Source organism: Paroedura picta, chromosome 1 (genome assembly GCF_049243985.1).
Source record: "Paroedura picta isolate Pp20150507F chromosome 1, Ppicta_v3.0, whole genome shotgun sequence".
Taxonomy (NCBI): Eukaryota; Metazoa; Chordata; class Lepidosauria; order Squamata; family Gekkonidae; genus Paroedura; species Paroedura picta.
The window spans coordinates 28,149,770-28,162,998 of NC_135369.1; the positions used below are offsets into that span (position 1 = coordinate 28,149,770).

At 44.9% G+C, this 13,229-nt stretch overlaps 1 protein-coding gene and 1 pseudogene across 1 annotated transcript in view; both read left to right on the top strand.

The window, feature by feature from the left end:
* The first annotated feature begins 564 nt into the window (after positions 1-564).
* The window catches only part of CIB4 (calcium and integrin binding family member 4), a 30,930-nt gene continuing 18,265 nt past the window's right edge, over positions 565-13,229 (top strand). Inside the window, exons 1-3 of the mRNA XM_077329972.1 lie at positions 565-641; positions 1,861-1,895; positions 4,549-4,645. Of these exons, the coding sequence (XP_077186087.1) occupies positions 588-641; positions 1,861-1,895; positions 4,549-4,645 (186 nt within the window). The 5' untranslated portion in view covers positions 565-587. The remainder of the gene's footprint in view (positions 642-1,860; positions 1,896-4,548; positions 4,646-13,229) is intronic.
* Positions 5,877-6,871, top strand: LOC143829023 (sorting nexin-6 pseudogene; annotated as a pseudogene).

The following is a 13,229-nucleotide window of genomic DNA, read 5'->3' on the forward strand; positions in this document are numbered from 1 at the left end:
TGGCAGAGTTGCTCCTGCATTGTACCCAAGTGCATTTTTGAGGCCAGCCTGGACTCCAGGCCCTGGAGACCTCAGTCAGGCTACATAGCATCCAATGAGAACCATTTGAATCAGATCAGCAAAAGGAGAGACAGTAGGGTGCAGGGATTAGAGTTGAGGTCTAGTCCCTGAATTCCCGGGGGCCAAATCCCCTCCCTGCTGTGAAACTCACTAGTTGACCTCGGGCTATTGTTTGTCTCACTAAAAATAAATATATTTTTGTTCAAAATCTATTTTCCTTATAACTTTATATTCCAAACTTGTTCTCATTCATTTTCCGCAATATAATACATTTATATGCATTCCAAGGCGATTTAATATACTTTCTGAAGTACTTCTGATTCTAGGCCTCTCTCCTGCTTGCATTAAAAAAACACTCCATCTCTCCTCAGATTTTGCAGTTGTTATGGGGCCTTTAAGAAGAGACTCCTTTCAGAGCCTATGAAACCTGGATGATGCCTGGAATGGGGCTGTGTTATCTGGTTGCCAAGAGTTACCAGTGATTTTGTTCCATTCTTCTTCTGGCTGTTGAGATTCCAGGCAAGAGAATGGGCCAGTGCTCAAGTGTGTCCCTAAAGAAAGAGGAGCTGGAAGAATACCAGGTCAGGAGGCATCCAGGCCCTACCCATTCTACACTCTTAACCATTCAGCATCACTTGCAGGCAGATATAATCTATAGCCTTAATAATAATGTACACAAGAAGATGTCCCTGTTGGAGACATATCTTTGGCCCCTCTAGGTCACTGTCTCCTACTTTGACCACCAGCAGCTCTCCAGGATCTCAGGGAGGAAAAAGTCTTCCTCCATTTACTGAGGACACTGGAGACTGAACACAAGACCTTCTACACATAAACCTAGTCACAGTACCTCCTCAAAGCTCCTTTTATCTCTCCACCAAGTGATGTGAAGCCTAGCTTCACTTGTCCTATCTCAATGGGATGGCACGCTTACCTGGAATGGATAAGGCTGAAATTAGTAGACTAGGCTGAAGCATAGTCTCCTCCTAACCCAAATTGAGGGTACATTTCCAGATCACTGGGGATCCTGCCATGGAGACTGCCTGCCGTCTCCATGGCAACAAGAAAATGGATGCTTGTCTCAATCTTCCTGACAACCTGAAGATGTGTAAGGGTAATTTTGGATCAGCTCTATCTCCCCACCCCTCATCTTAACTAGAGATATACGAACATCTGAGCTATTGGAAAGGCGAGATAAAAATGTTTTAAATCAATAAAAAAGTTAAAGACCCCACTGGGACGTTTTATGAATATTGTCAGACTAAAGCCCCTCAAAATTCTCCCAAAAAAGTCTCCAAATTTGTGTCAGATTTTCTTATGGCCCAACAAGGTGACTCAGAGCTACTTAATTCAAGCCTTTAAATTTATTCTTTGGCTGATTCACTGATTAAAATAAAGTCTGTATATTATGAAGTCCTCAAGGTATTTTACTTGGAATGGAACAAAAAGAAATTTCAGATGGTAGACAGTTTAATAACAACGCCTCCCCCAACTCCTGTATTAAGGATTAGAAGGAAAACTTTTAATGCATTTTCTTTGTTATTCTGAATTGACCAAATACAATGGCATCAGGAAAAAAGAGACCCCCAAATACACCTGTATGTCAACCTGTATGTCATAATACCAAAGACTCGCCAATTAAAATTGGCCTAGATGTCGCCGTATTCCTATTGTACTACTTATTGGATGTTCCATCGGTTGATTGCACTGACTTAAATTATGTAATTTGCTTTTGGTCTTAGTGAGAAAGGCATACTGTAAATAACATCAGTAAATAAATTAATGCCGCTTTCATTCCTACAGGTGCTAACATTTCTCACTAAGGGGGAAATCCTACGGTAAGTCCATCTCTGATATCTATTTCCCCTCAGCCTCTGGTCCTCATCTTTACGCACAGGCTCTTCCCGTGTCATATAGGCTGCATCTACTAAGGGGTGGGAAAAGCTTCCACACAGAAGGTTGCCAACTCCAGCATAATGAGGGTGGCATTTGGGGAGGAGAGGGAGCTCAACAGGCATATTTCTTCCAGCAGCCATTTTCACAGTTGTAGGAGAATGTAAATCCTACCTGAGGCTGTTAGCCCTTTCGACACAACTCACTGCGATCCCTGCCTGTCCGTTGCATTGGTGCAGCAGTGCCAGCATAGCCACAATTTTACCAGGCCCTGTGCAGCCTGGCACCCCCATCCCTACCCCATGCTTCATATCTTGATGAAAGTGTTCAGAGCATGGTGGTTTGCTGTGAACTAAAAAGCCCACTAATAGGGTGAGGGGCATGAGAATTGCACTGCCATTTTGGCGATGGAGATTACCTGCAGTCCCTTCCCCTGGCTGGCTGTGGGCAGTATTAAAAGGGAAAGTCCATGGAGTCCCAAGCATGGCGACTGGAAAGAGCATGACATCATGTGCAAGCCCCCCTCCAAATGGGGGCATGTTGTGTTCCACTAGAGGAAAATCCCCATGGGGAAGCAGCTGTAGTTGGCCAAGGCTTTGAGCCTTATATGAACTCCCTACAAAAGACAAACAAAATCTATTGACTAGTGTTGTGACCCAGACATATATTTGGGGGCCCAAGCTCTGAGTCTTACACAAGCTCCCCAAGACAAACAGGTTCTATTGAAGAAGAGTTGTTTTTTATACCCTGCTTTTCACTACCCTAAGGAGTATCAAAGTGACTTCCCTTCCTCTCTCCACAACAGATACCCAGTGAGGTATGTGGGGCTGAGAGAGCTCTAATAGGACTGCTCTGTGAGAACAGAACTATCAGGGCTGTGACTAACCCAAGGTCACCCAGCTGGCTGCATGGGGAGGAGCAGGCTCACCAGATTAGAAGCTGTCACTCTTAACTGCTTCACCCAGCTGGCCAGTGTTGTGACTCCAGCCTCATATTTGGAGATCTCCAGTCTATGTCCAGAGCAGCCCCCAGATCTGCTTGGCTGTAGCAACACTGCCACAAGTGCCTTCAGATGGAATCTTTGCCAGCCTTTGTCCAACACCCTACAAAATATAATCTCAAGAACAAGAAATCTAATTGCACCTTTCTTTTAAATAAATTGTTAGCACAATTAGTAGGAGACAACCTTTGGGAAAAGTATGAAAACGTATGGACCCAGAAACCAAAAGAGGAGTGAGCGACAGCAGGCGGTTGATATTTAGGGGGAAAGACCATGGAAAATATTTTTGTGACTATGCAGGAAAGAGCACTTAGGCTCCAACACTGGTGCTTCACATACCGAAAGTCCCAGGTTCAGTCCCTGGCCTCTCTAATGGGAAAACGATTGCGTAGCAGGGGATGTGGAAGACCTCTAACACTGACTCTGAAGAACCATGGCTGCTTGGAGGAGACAACACTGTCCTGGACAGACCAGTGGGCTGGTATAGCGTATGGCAGCATCATGTGTTCATCTAGGAGACTGGATTCCAAAGCCACGGTCGTTGTATGCTATCACTCAAGGCTGGAGGCGAGCAGAGGTTTGTCATGGCCTTCTTCTGTATAGCAAACCTGACCTTCCTTTGTTGAAGGTCAAGCGTGCCACCAAACTTGGAAGGATTGCTACCAGGCCTCCCACCAAACTTAGTGCCCACCCTGCTTAGCTTCCAGTGTCTGATAAGCTCCAGCAACAAGGGGCTATTCAAGCTGCTTTTGACTGTGGTCAGAACTAGCAAAATAATTTGGTCCAAGTTTGTTTTCCAACACTTTCATAAATCAGCAACATCAGTGAAGTTTCCTTAAGGAGTGCCTGCTCATTTTTTATCCTTGGCCCAAACGTGGTAGAATGAGCTGTCGGAAGAGCAGAGGGCCCTGCGGGAACTTTCTGTGTTCTGCAGGGCTTGCCAGATGGAGCTCTTCCACCAGGTCTAAAGTTGAGGTCAGGGCATGGAAGATCAGATGGAAGATACTGCCACCAGGCTACATCATCACGGTCGGTGGTTGTCGGAATGTGTCATCCCTTTGGTGCACTGAGACACAGCCGCTATTGGCTGTAGGGATGGGAGATAGTTTTGCCACTGGGATTTAATGGGGATATTTTAATGGGAATATTGTGCGTTTTATGTGGGGGTTTATCATGTAACCCGCCATGAGATGGCTTGCTGTGAATGGCAAGATATAAATCCAATATAACAACAACAATAATCCCTTTTTCCTTCATAGAGCTCAAAGAAGGTCTTCCATCTAGGCACTAACCAGACCCCATATTACAAGAGTAAGATATAGATGCATACATTTATATATTCAGGGTAAAATCTGGTGGATTTGCCAGGATTCACTTGCTAGTTCCTAACAAGCCAGTTTCAGGACTTGGCCTGGCACAATGACATTAATCTGGTATTCAAAACTCCTGGTCCAAAGGGTTGTCTCTGAAACCCACTGCGCCAATTAAAAAAATGAAAATAGTTAAATGGAGAGAAAACAGCCTTGCATTAGAAGTAGGCTTAATGATTTAGGAAAAACAACCCGGCTGACAACCTGCCACCCCCCTCCCCTTTACAGCATCCATGAAGCTTTCTGCAATTCATGTCCCCAAGGAAAGGATTATAGAAAAGAGAAACTCACAGTGGAGAAAGTGTGCACCTGGCCACAGTTAAAGGTAAGTCTGGAAGCCTGCCAGTAAAATGACATCATGATACCTCCCTTTGTTCAAGTAGCGAGCAATTCAGGGACAATGCTAGAGGGTTGTGGCACCTGTTTTGCAAGCAGTAGTTTTCATGTACAATTCCCACTGTCTTCAACTAAAAGGCTCAGACAGTAGGCGATGTGAAAGACCTCCTGGCAGTGTTAAATGGAGATACATAAATCAGGATTCAACCTTCCATTAAAAGAGCTGACTTCTGCTGTTTATTTTCATGACTTTAAATTGGCATTTATAACTTGATGAGAAAATCGGTTTACAAAGGACACATAAACAAGCTCCTATTTCCCCCCTCCCCTATTAAAGCATAAGCTCACCTGAATAATTCCAGACTATATGAAGCATTGTCATGGTTATTCCACATAATGTTATCAAGCATCTTAACTTTTTTTTTTCAAATAACTAAGCATTTCCTAGAAATTTTGGAGCAAACTTTATGTAATCTTTATAATTGGAACTTCAAAAGGAAAGCAAATACATTCGTATGTTTGCCTTAACTTGTAGACTAATTCCAATGTGAAAGACCTCAAGGACCATTTACGCACTGGGAACTTCACTGCCCCAGCTCCCATGCAGGAGCACAAATCAGGGGCAGATGAGGTGTGCTGGGCCAAATGCTCCCCCGTGTCGGTGCAGGAAGAAGTGAGGGCAACCTGCCACGACTAAAACTCCAGCCTGCAGACTGGCATGAAACCTCCAGTGTATAAACATTCAACTTGAGACCGCAGAGAGCTGCTTACAGGCTAAGTAGACTGGCTGACCCGAGGCACACCACAAGCTTGATTTCAAAAGCTCTGTTCATTTTTATGATGTTATATTCCTTATTGCATTCTCCTCACTGATTTTAATGGGAAGCATTTCTGACTCTGTTTAATCTCTCTCTGGATCTGCCAGTTTCCCCTCCCTACCCTCTGCCCTTTGAGACTCTAAACTACACTGGAAGAGAAACTGATGCAGTTAAATGCAGTGTAATGGCATTCGAGCCATGATGGAAGGCTCAGACGACGGCCCAGATTTCCTTTCCGAGGAAGACCGAGGCCTTAGACCAGTCAATGTAGATCTGCAAACTGATTCTGCCTTGCAAGTGGACATTTCAGATGCCCTTAGCGAAAGAGTCAAAGTTAAATTTACCATCCATACAAAGAGTTCTTTACCTAATTTCAAGCAAAATGAATTTTCAGTTGTTTGACAACATGAAGAATGTATTTGGCTTCATGATTCCTTTGTGGATAATGAAGATTATGCAGGCTATATCATCCCACCAGCACCACCCAGGCCTGATTTTGATGCCTCAAGAGAGAAATTGCAGAAGCTTGGTGAAGGAAAAGGATCAATGACCAAGGATGAATTCACGAAGATGAAGCAAGAGCTAGAAGCTGAATATTTGGCAAGATTCAAGAAGACAGTAGCCATGCATGAAGTTTTCTTGTGTCGTGTAGCAGCACATCCTATTTTGAGAAAGGACTTAAATTTCCATGTCTTCTTGGAATGTAATCAGGATCTGAGTGTTCGTGGAAAAAAACAAGAAAGAGAAACTAGAAGACTTTTTAAAAAACATGGTTAAATCTGCTGATGGTGTCATTGTTTCAGGAGTAAAGGATGTAGATGACTCCTTTGAACATGAAAGAACATTCCTTGTTGAGTACCTCAATCGTGTGAAAGATTCCTCTATTAAATCTGATAAAATGACAAGATCACACAAAAATGTTGCAGATGACTGCAATAGAATTGGCTCATCGCTATACACACTGGGAACACAGGATTCCACCGATATATGCAATTTTTTTCTGAAAGTGTCGGAATAGTTTGACAAAACAAGGAAAATAGAAGCACGAATGTCTGCTGAAGAAGACCTTAAACTTTCAGATCTTCTAAAGTATTACTTAACAGAATCTCAATCTGCAAAGGACCTTCTTTACAGAAGATCTAGGTCAATAGTGGATTATGAAAATGCCAACAAGGCACTAGACAAAGCAAGAGCAAAAAACAAAGATGTCCTGCAAGCTGAAACTACTCAGCAGATTTGTTGTCAGAAATTTGAAAAAAATATCTGAATCAGCAAAGCAAGAACTCATAGACCTTAAAACTAGTTGCTGCATTCCGGAAGAATCTAGTTGAACTGGCAGAATTGGAACTGAAGCATGCTAAGGGTAATCTACAGCTGTTGCAGAGCTGTCTGGCAGTGTGTAATGGCATTAATTCATTCCTTGGTACTTTCATTTGTCTTCCTTAAATTAATGTATGCAGAAAGGATCTCTACAGGTTTGTTTTTAAGATGATTTTTAAAAAATAAAGTGCTATCAGCTATAGTACAGAGTACCTAGTCCCTAGTATCCTGCAGTTGCTAGGCGACCACAATGTGCTTCCACCATGCTTTCCCTGGGACAGGCTAGTGGACACTGCGACCAACCCAAAGCAGAAATGTCTGTCAGCTTTCAAGATCTGCAGAATCCTTCATCTGAGTTCAGGTTTAACAAAAATGGGCAAGGAATAGAAAAACAATGGGCAGAATCGGATTGCTCTTTTTGCAGAATACCTTATTTCCCCCATCTGCCTCCCTGTTTTTGCAGCACCTTCTATCTCCTAAACAGATTATTCCCCAGGTGAACTTAGCATTGTGGGACCCACAAGGAGGAACAGTGGCATAGGGTGAGGGTGGGGCTGGAATGTGGAATGTATTCCCTCTTCCTTCCTCTTTAGCAAGTGCCATTCAACTGAGGAATGGGGTCAGTTTTCATTCCCTGGCTCCAGCCTCGATGGCCTAGGCCAGCCTCATCTTACCAGATCTCAGAAGCTAAGCAGGATCAGCCCTGGGTAGTAAATGGATGGGAGACCTCCAAGGAATACCATGATCGTAATGTGCAGACAGGCAATGGCAAACCACCTCTGAATGCTTCTCACCTTGAAACCCCCATGAAGTCCCCTTAGGTTGGCTGTGACTTGACAACACTTTCCACCAGGGGTAGTCAAGCTGCATTTGCTGGCAGGGGCTCATGGGAATTGCAGTCCATGGACATCTGGAGGGCCGCAGTTTGACTCCCCCTGCTTTCCACCATGGGTCTCCCTAACTCTAGACCACTGAACTTCATGGCTGATCCCCTGCCTGGATCCTACCACTCCAGGAATGATCATTGTATGGGCTGGAAAGAGGAAGAATCTAGGGAAATGCCAGAAGCCTTCCACACACACAGGGAGGAGGGTATCAGCCCCTGATCTTAAGCCATGTGTTCTGCATCCTGCATGGAATTCCAGGCAGGTCCAAAGAGATGAAATGGTGCTGAGCAGAGTCGGCATCAGGCTGTGCTTTTAGCCTTCTGGGATGGAGATGAGGCAGCAGCAACCTACAACGAGAAGGAACAGGCTAGACCTCGGCGTAGAGAAATGTGGGCTGCTCATTTGGAGGACCCTGCAAGATTAGGAACTTTCCTGCAGTGTCAGAAGATGTACTTTAACTTCCCTCAAGCTATCCCACATTATGTGAGCCTTCATTTACACTAAAGGGAATGTTCATTCCTGCCCCGAGGAGGAAGCAGAAGATGCCGTTGTGGTTGACAACGAATATTGTGGAAGATTTGGGAGAGAAGGCAGAGTGAGCATGTGCGCATCATGTTGAAAGAGTCGAGTACTGGAGGGTTTAATTAAAAAGCCCAGCAATAAATATATTTAGCTACTCTGTCAATTTAGATTACGGCAAGCATGTTTACATTTTTTACACATTTAATTAAGGGTATTTACATAGCACAGGGCAAGGGGCGGTGTTTGGCAGTAATCAAAACAAGCCACCAAACGCATTGCAGGGTCAGGATGGGGGAGGGAGGGGAGAAGATCCATTTAAAAATGTCTCCAGGGAGTGGTAGAAAGACCCTCTCTCCACCCCTTCCATCAACCTGTCAGCAGGGACTTGAGAAGGTAGAAATTCCTCACCTACTGCAGAAAGGTGTGGGGGCCCCAGGGGAAGCATCTCCTCTGCTATGCCGTCTCCACTACAGGGCCAGGGTAATTTAACATAGTTTATATTTAATTGGTTCATTCGCCCCAATGGGGGTCCAAAGTAACTTGCATTGTTCTTCTCTCCTTAATTTTATCCTCACAAGAACCTTGTAAAGTAGGTTAGACTGACAGCATGCAACTGGCAAGTTTCTATGGCAGAGTGAGAATTTGAACCTGGTTCTTCCTGAGCCTAGTCCAGGGGAGGCCAAACTGTGGCTCTCCAGATGCTGGCAAGGGCTCATGGGAATTGTAGTCCATGGACATGGTAATTGTGCTAGTTCAACACTTCAACCAGTACATTTTGTCAGCTGTCTTGTTGTCCCTTGTTGTACCTCTCCCTGGTGGACCTGAACAGCAGCTGATGGCTGGGGCAGGGGAGATGAGGCCCTGAACTGAGGACCTGGGGTTCATTAGCACCCCGCCCCATTGTGCCACCTCAGAAGCTACTTCAGGAAGGCTGGCCAGAGAAGCAGCCCCACTTGTGGTGGAATGTCCATGATGCTGAGCATCCCAAGTTTTCAGGGTCAGCGTCATGCTTTTGTTACCAGCAGTTGGGTTGCTCTTGGGTATGGGTGTGGCTGCACAGGTGTGTTTTCAAATGCTCTGCCACTTCTTCTAAGAGGACACCACGAAAAGAGGACGGTTCGAAATGAATATGATAACAGAAGAAAGAACCTACCCTAGGCTGTAATAAACATTTAAACAATTTAACAATAAAAATAAATAGAAATGTCTTATCTCTTCTTTAAAGAATGTTTATTACAGCCTAGGGTGGGTTCTTTCTTCTGTTATCTACTTTTTCTAAGAGGGACTGCTGATAAAGTTGGCTTTTAACCAGCTGTTGATTTTCTCATGCTGCTGATTCTGCTGGTGCTTTTAAAGGCTTTGGTTCGTTCCAGCATTGCTATTTGCTAGGCTGAATCCTCTGGTGGTAAAGCAGGAAAAATACCTCCCGTGACAGGTGCGTTGGCCTTGACCTGGATGGCCCAGAGCAGCTCAATCTCATTGGATCTCAGAAGTTAAGCAGGGGCAGCCTTGGTTAATTCTTTCATGGGAGACCACCAAGGAAGTTCAGGATTATTTAGAGACAGAAAAAGGCAAACCTCTTCTGAATGTCTCTTGCCTTGTGGTCAGCCAAGATTTGATGGCACTTTCCACCACCGCCAAGGGTGACATGGGAGGCCTCATCCTGACACCCTGGTGAGCCAAAGTCGACCTCAGTAGACAATACTAACCTTGATGGACCAATGGTCTGAGTCAATAGAAGACAGCATTGTGTGTTCATGTACTTTGCTTTAGAACTCTGATTTTTTTATCCTTTGAGCAATGCTTTTATCTTCCTCATTACCAGCGTCTACTACCATAGCATCTATGGTGAAGAATCAAATCTATCAGCTTCACAGTGACCCTCATTTCCCATCTCACACACCCCTCTTGAATCCCATGTTTTCCACCCGACGCCGGTGGCATTCCGATAGCGTGGCTCAAAGGCTCCAATCTGACACTGTGCGGCTGGCCCAACGGCACAAATGTTGAAAATCTCTTTCCTAACCCAGCTTGGCTCTGCTTGCAAGGCAGCCTTTGCAGGGGGAAATTAATCATCCAGGCTGGTGTTCGACACCCTGGTGCACTATCATTTCTCTCTCTGACAGCATCCTTTCTTAGCGGTGGCCAAAAACATTCAAATGATCCTTATTTAGAAATTCTGCAGGCAGAGGGTCAGGAAACCGCCTGGCTTAAAGGATTCCGGAGCGACAAAAGGGAAGCTCATTCAGCCGGGTGCTTGGCTAATACAAGGTGACATTTTCTCCCCCCCTGTGGAAGCTGAGCCAGTGGTTTCAAATAAGGCATGATTTTATCCTGCAGTCGGTTTGGGTGTTTCGGTGGACTTTCTCACATCTCCACAGTCACCTCACGTAGACCCATAGTTTAGTGACATTGGACAAAGGATAAGAAAATGTATAACTGAATAAACAATGGTGGCAAATAGACAGAAAGGACAGCTTTAATATTGTCCCTTTTGATCCCCTTTTGAGGCAATCAAACGGAATCAAAATAGAATAGTTGGTTTTTATACTCCACTTTTCTCTACCCGAAGGAGTCTCAAAGCGACTTACAATCACTTTCCCTTCCTCTCCCCGCAGGAGACACCCTGTGAGGTAGGTGGGGATGAGAGAACTCTGACAGATCCACGCTGTGAGAACAGCTCTAACAGCACTGTGATTGGCTCAGGGTTACTCAGCTAGCTGCCTGTGGAGGAGCGGGGAACTGAACTTGGTTCTCCAGATTAGAAGCTGCCGCTCTTAACCACTACACCAAGCTGGTTCTCTGTGTGAGTGAGCACTGGGTTGCTATCCTGAGCTGCTTGGGGTCCCATGGGCATGGCTGCAGCTGAGACTTCATTGGCTATCAATCCACTTTTGGGCCCAATTCCAAGTTCCTGGTTTGACCTTTAAGACACACAAAAAAGGGGAGTACATGGTAAATCATAGTCAGTAGTCAAAGTCACAAGGATCCTGTGAAGGCAGCCAGGATCATAAATCTTTAAAGCAGATGATTGGCCGTGAAGTAACTTTAATCATCATCTTTCTCACAAACAGAAGTCAGAGAATCAAATAATGCTGCTCCAATATCCAACTTGCATCAGTTACTAGCTAAAGTTTGTAAATCCTTCCTTAGTGACAACAATCAGGCTTACAAGAATTCACACAGCCGGACAAAAGGTCTCAAAACTCTGAGCCTTTCAGGAATGTACTTTTAGCACAACAAATATTTATTAAATTAGTTTAATCTTTCCTGGACAGTTGCTGCCAGTCTGAGTTGACGATACTCACCTTGATGGACCAAGGGTCTGATTCAATGTCAGGCAGTTTCATGGGTATATTAGAAAACATACAATATTCCCATATGTGAAGGATATTATTATTATTTATTAAATTTATATACCACCCCCACCCCCAAATTTGGCTCAAGGTGGTGTACATCAGGTATAAAATACATAAATAAACATTCTGGTTAAAACTTTATCAATTAAAAAAAACATATTAGGATTATTTCGAACCATGTCTGATAGCAGCTGTCCTATCATCATTTGACTACATCTCTCCAGAGAATTCTTCTTTGGGCATTTCTGATAAGGGTCTTTCCAATGGGGGGGGCAGTAGATATTCTAAGACTCGTTCACTGGCCTCAATCAAATGTTTGGCTGAAGAGGTCCATTCTACAGGCCCTGTGGTGCTGTGTCAGCTCTGATAGATCCCGGTTCTCGTCCAGGAGCTTATTCCACCAAGGGGATTGGGGGTGGTGAGGAAACAAAGCTATAATTTCTTCCTCTCCTAAATTTAATCAACTTATTAATTCATAATAACACCAAGATGGTTCCTAGATCTTTCCAGAAAAAAAAAAAAACAGCTGGATGAAGGGCTGGATTTCAAATGATTGCCCTGTGGCGAACTTACATTGCAACCCACTGCAGAGTGGCTCCCATCTGGATTCCAGCCCTGGCCAGCATTTGGTTGGGAGACCGCTAAGGAATGCCAAGGTTGTGACGCAGAGGCAGGCAATGGCAGACCACCTCTGAATGTCTCTTGCTTTGAAAACCCATGAAGTCATCAGAGGCCAGCAAAGCCCCAAAACACGAGTGTTTCTGCAGAGGCCTGCCCTGCTACCCTCTGGCTGCTTGCCAGACTCCCCCTGTGCCCCTTCACTGTGCCAGAGCTCAGTGGCAAAACTGCCTCTTCCTTGCCGAGGCAGACGGGCTGCCGTTTCCCTGGCAGGACCCGACTGCAAAGCGCTCTATGCTCTTGTACTGCAGGCTCCCTCCCTAATTAGCCTGTGTTGCGGAAGCCGGCTATTTTCAGCCTCGCCTCTTGACATTCACGAGCTGTGTCAACAAACACAAATAGATAACCAGCTTGTGGCTTTTATTAAAAAGTCATCTGTAAAACGCTGCTTCACCATTCAAGAGCGTGGAGGGGGCGGGAGCAATTGAGGCAGCCTTTTATGTGAGCCTGAGCAAAAAACGCACGTTAGGCTTTTGTTCTTTGCATGTGGTGGGGTAGGGGGTTACCGCTTAATTACCTCATGGTGGCAGGAGTCCCACGATGAGTGCTTCCGTGACCCTGAGCACTTTTAAGTCATGTCGTAGTTCTCAGATTCTTGGGAAATGACTCTGAGACCAAGAATTGTATCAGCAAGAAATTGCCTCCTAGGCCTCTATTCCCAAAGCACAATCTGAGGGGCCATGGCTCAGTGGTAGATCAGCAGCTTGACAGCAGAAGCTCCTAGGTCCAGCCCCCAGTATCTCCAGTGGAAAGGATAAGGTAATAGGTGAGGTGAAAAACTTATGTTTGAGATCTTGGAGAGCCGCTACCAGTTGGAACAGATAAGACTGATTCAGTATAAGGCAGCTTCACCTGTTTATGTGAGCGAGAATCATGCTGGCCAAGGAGGACTTCCAATTAAACTGTGCCCCTACAACCAGGGGCTGAGGCTCCTCTGGTACAGATGAAGGACCTATAGCTCTACCACATCCCCCTTATTCTATTCTTAG